Below are 1,862 nucleotides of genomic sequence, written 5' to 3' on the forward strand. Positions count from 1 at the left end.
TATGTCTAGTTTTTCTCGACAGAAATATATTTTCATTATAAAGTTTGACGTCTTTATAGATATAAAAGGTGTCTAATGATCAGCTGATTTCTCTTTGAAAGCTCTACATACACACATCAAATATTAGACAAAACTTTTTACATTTTTTCGTAAATTTTTTTATTTATTTTTTTTTTCTATCTATGTATATCGCTACCAAGTATGTTTTCAATCATGTTTTCTAATTTAGGTCTCATACAGTTTAGCCTCGTCTGCGATTTCTTCTTCTTCTGCCACCTCTGCGTCCACGACGTCTTCTACCACCGCGACGTCCCCTTCTCCTGCCACGTCCACGACGTCTTCTATTGCGGCGCCTACCACGTCTACCGCGGCGACGACGGGTGCCATCAACATCATCTTTATCTTCAGCATCATCGTCATCCTTGTCTTGAGTTCCCTTCCTCAGCACTGTTTCAATCTTCGACTGTTCCCCAATATGGTTTGCAGCTTCATTGTTCGTTTCCGTAAGTTGGTTTTCGGTATTTTTAATGCTGGTACTTTCTAAAGCGCCTTGTGCTTGTTCTTGCCTATCCCTTAGCTGCTGTCTGGCGAATGCGCCTTGCGTGTAGCAGCATAGAACTGCTAAGAGCACTATGCAAATGCTCAGCTTAATCGACATCTCTGTGTTTGTACTTGATTGTTGTACCAATGAAGCTTACAAATCAATTGATAACTTTGGTCTGTGTGGTAGCGCTTTTATAACGGTTCTTTGTGTCGCTTTAAACACACTAAATGACGAGTGATGGCATATTGAATGCATTTTACTGCAGCTGTGTAAATTTTGGGCTCAAGCTTAGTCTTCGTTATAATGTTCAATTGATCTCTGCAGCTGAGCTAATATGGCCTGATTAAGTAACCAGTAGATGGGACTTGTGAAATTTTTTGGGTAGAACTAATAGGAAGGGCATAGAATAATGATTTACCATATGTAGCTCAATTTATGTTATGGAATGCATGTGATGAAATATTTATCATCTCCAAAATTCCAATCTGCGGTGTCATGAGTTTTGACTCAAGTAAACTCATGTTTCCTAGGAAGTTTGTACCAACCAGAAGGAAACGTTGGACACTCTATAATATATTTGTATAAATGATCAGGAAAACGAGATTTGTCGATATAATCATTTCAGCCTATCTGCATATACGCAAACTCAGTTCTTGAGATATCGATCTCAAATTTCGTCCAAGAGGTTGCTCGTTTGTTGGAACCGCCGTTATCAGATAACTATAGCGTATGGTTGCCATACAAACAGAACGATCAAAATCAAGTTCTCCCATGGAAAGCATTTTTATTTCACGAGATACTTTCAAGAATTTTTGCATGAATTTTTGTCAAAGGCAATGGTCCAATCCCCGAAAAAACTTTTTGGATCAAGCTGAACTGATCGATTAAAATAAAGTTCTTGTAAGTTCTTTTGTCACCTTTTTTCTTCTTTTATGTGAACATTTTGCAAAAGTCAATCGATCGTGAAGGATAGTTTTCGCTAACTGCCTATCGGAATACAAAAAATATGGCTTTAAGACAACATTGTATGGAAAAGAGAAAAGGATCTGGAGCATTTCCCAAAACACATGATTTACAGAATGAGTCCTGTTTTGAGGAGGCTGCAGGAGATTGACATTGATTCCCAGAGCTTTGATCAAATTCAAAATTTATGTCAGCTGATGCACATTTACTATGGTAAAGCTATGTGCCACATGAGTTAATAGAAATTGCACTCAAAATTATTTTTTCAGTTCTCATTGGGTATACGCTTTACTCTCTCTGGTGTATAATCGCCTGACAGTACTATATACATATACTGAAATAGGTTCATCGGTTC

At 37.7% G+C, this 1,862-nt stretch overlaps 1 protein-coding gene across 1 annotated transcript; it reads right to left on the bottom strand.

Moving 5' to 3' along the window:
* Window positions 1-241: 241 nt before the first annotated feature.
* LOC120773822 (protamine) lies at window positions 242-658 on the bottom strand. Its single transcript, XM_040102932.1, has one exon. It carries the CDS (start codon window positions 656-658, stop codon window positions 242-244), a length of 417 nt encoding a protein of 138 aa, XP_039958866.1.
* Window positions 659-1,862: the final 1,204 nt, after the last annotated feature.

Source organism: Bactrocera tryoni, chromosome 4 (genome assembly GCF_016617805.1).
Source record: "Bactrocera tryoni isolate S06 chromosome 4, CSIRO_BtryS06_freeze2, whole genome shotgun sequence".
In the NCBI taxonomy this organism is placed as follows: Eukaryota; Metazoa; Arthropoda; class Insecta; order Diptera; family Tephritidae; genus Bactrocera; species Bactrocera tryoni.

Excerpts from the sequence above, each read along its gene's own strand:
- LOC120773822 (XM_040102932.1), bottom strand. The coding sequence starts at position 658 with ATGTCGATTAAGCTGAGCATTTGCATAGTGCTCTTAGCAGTTCTATGC.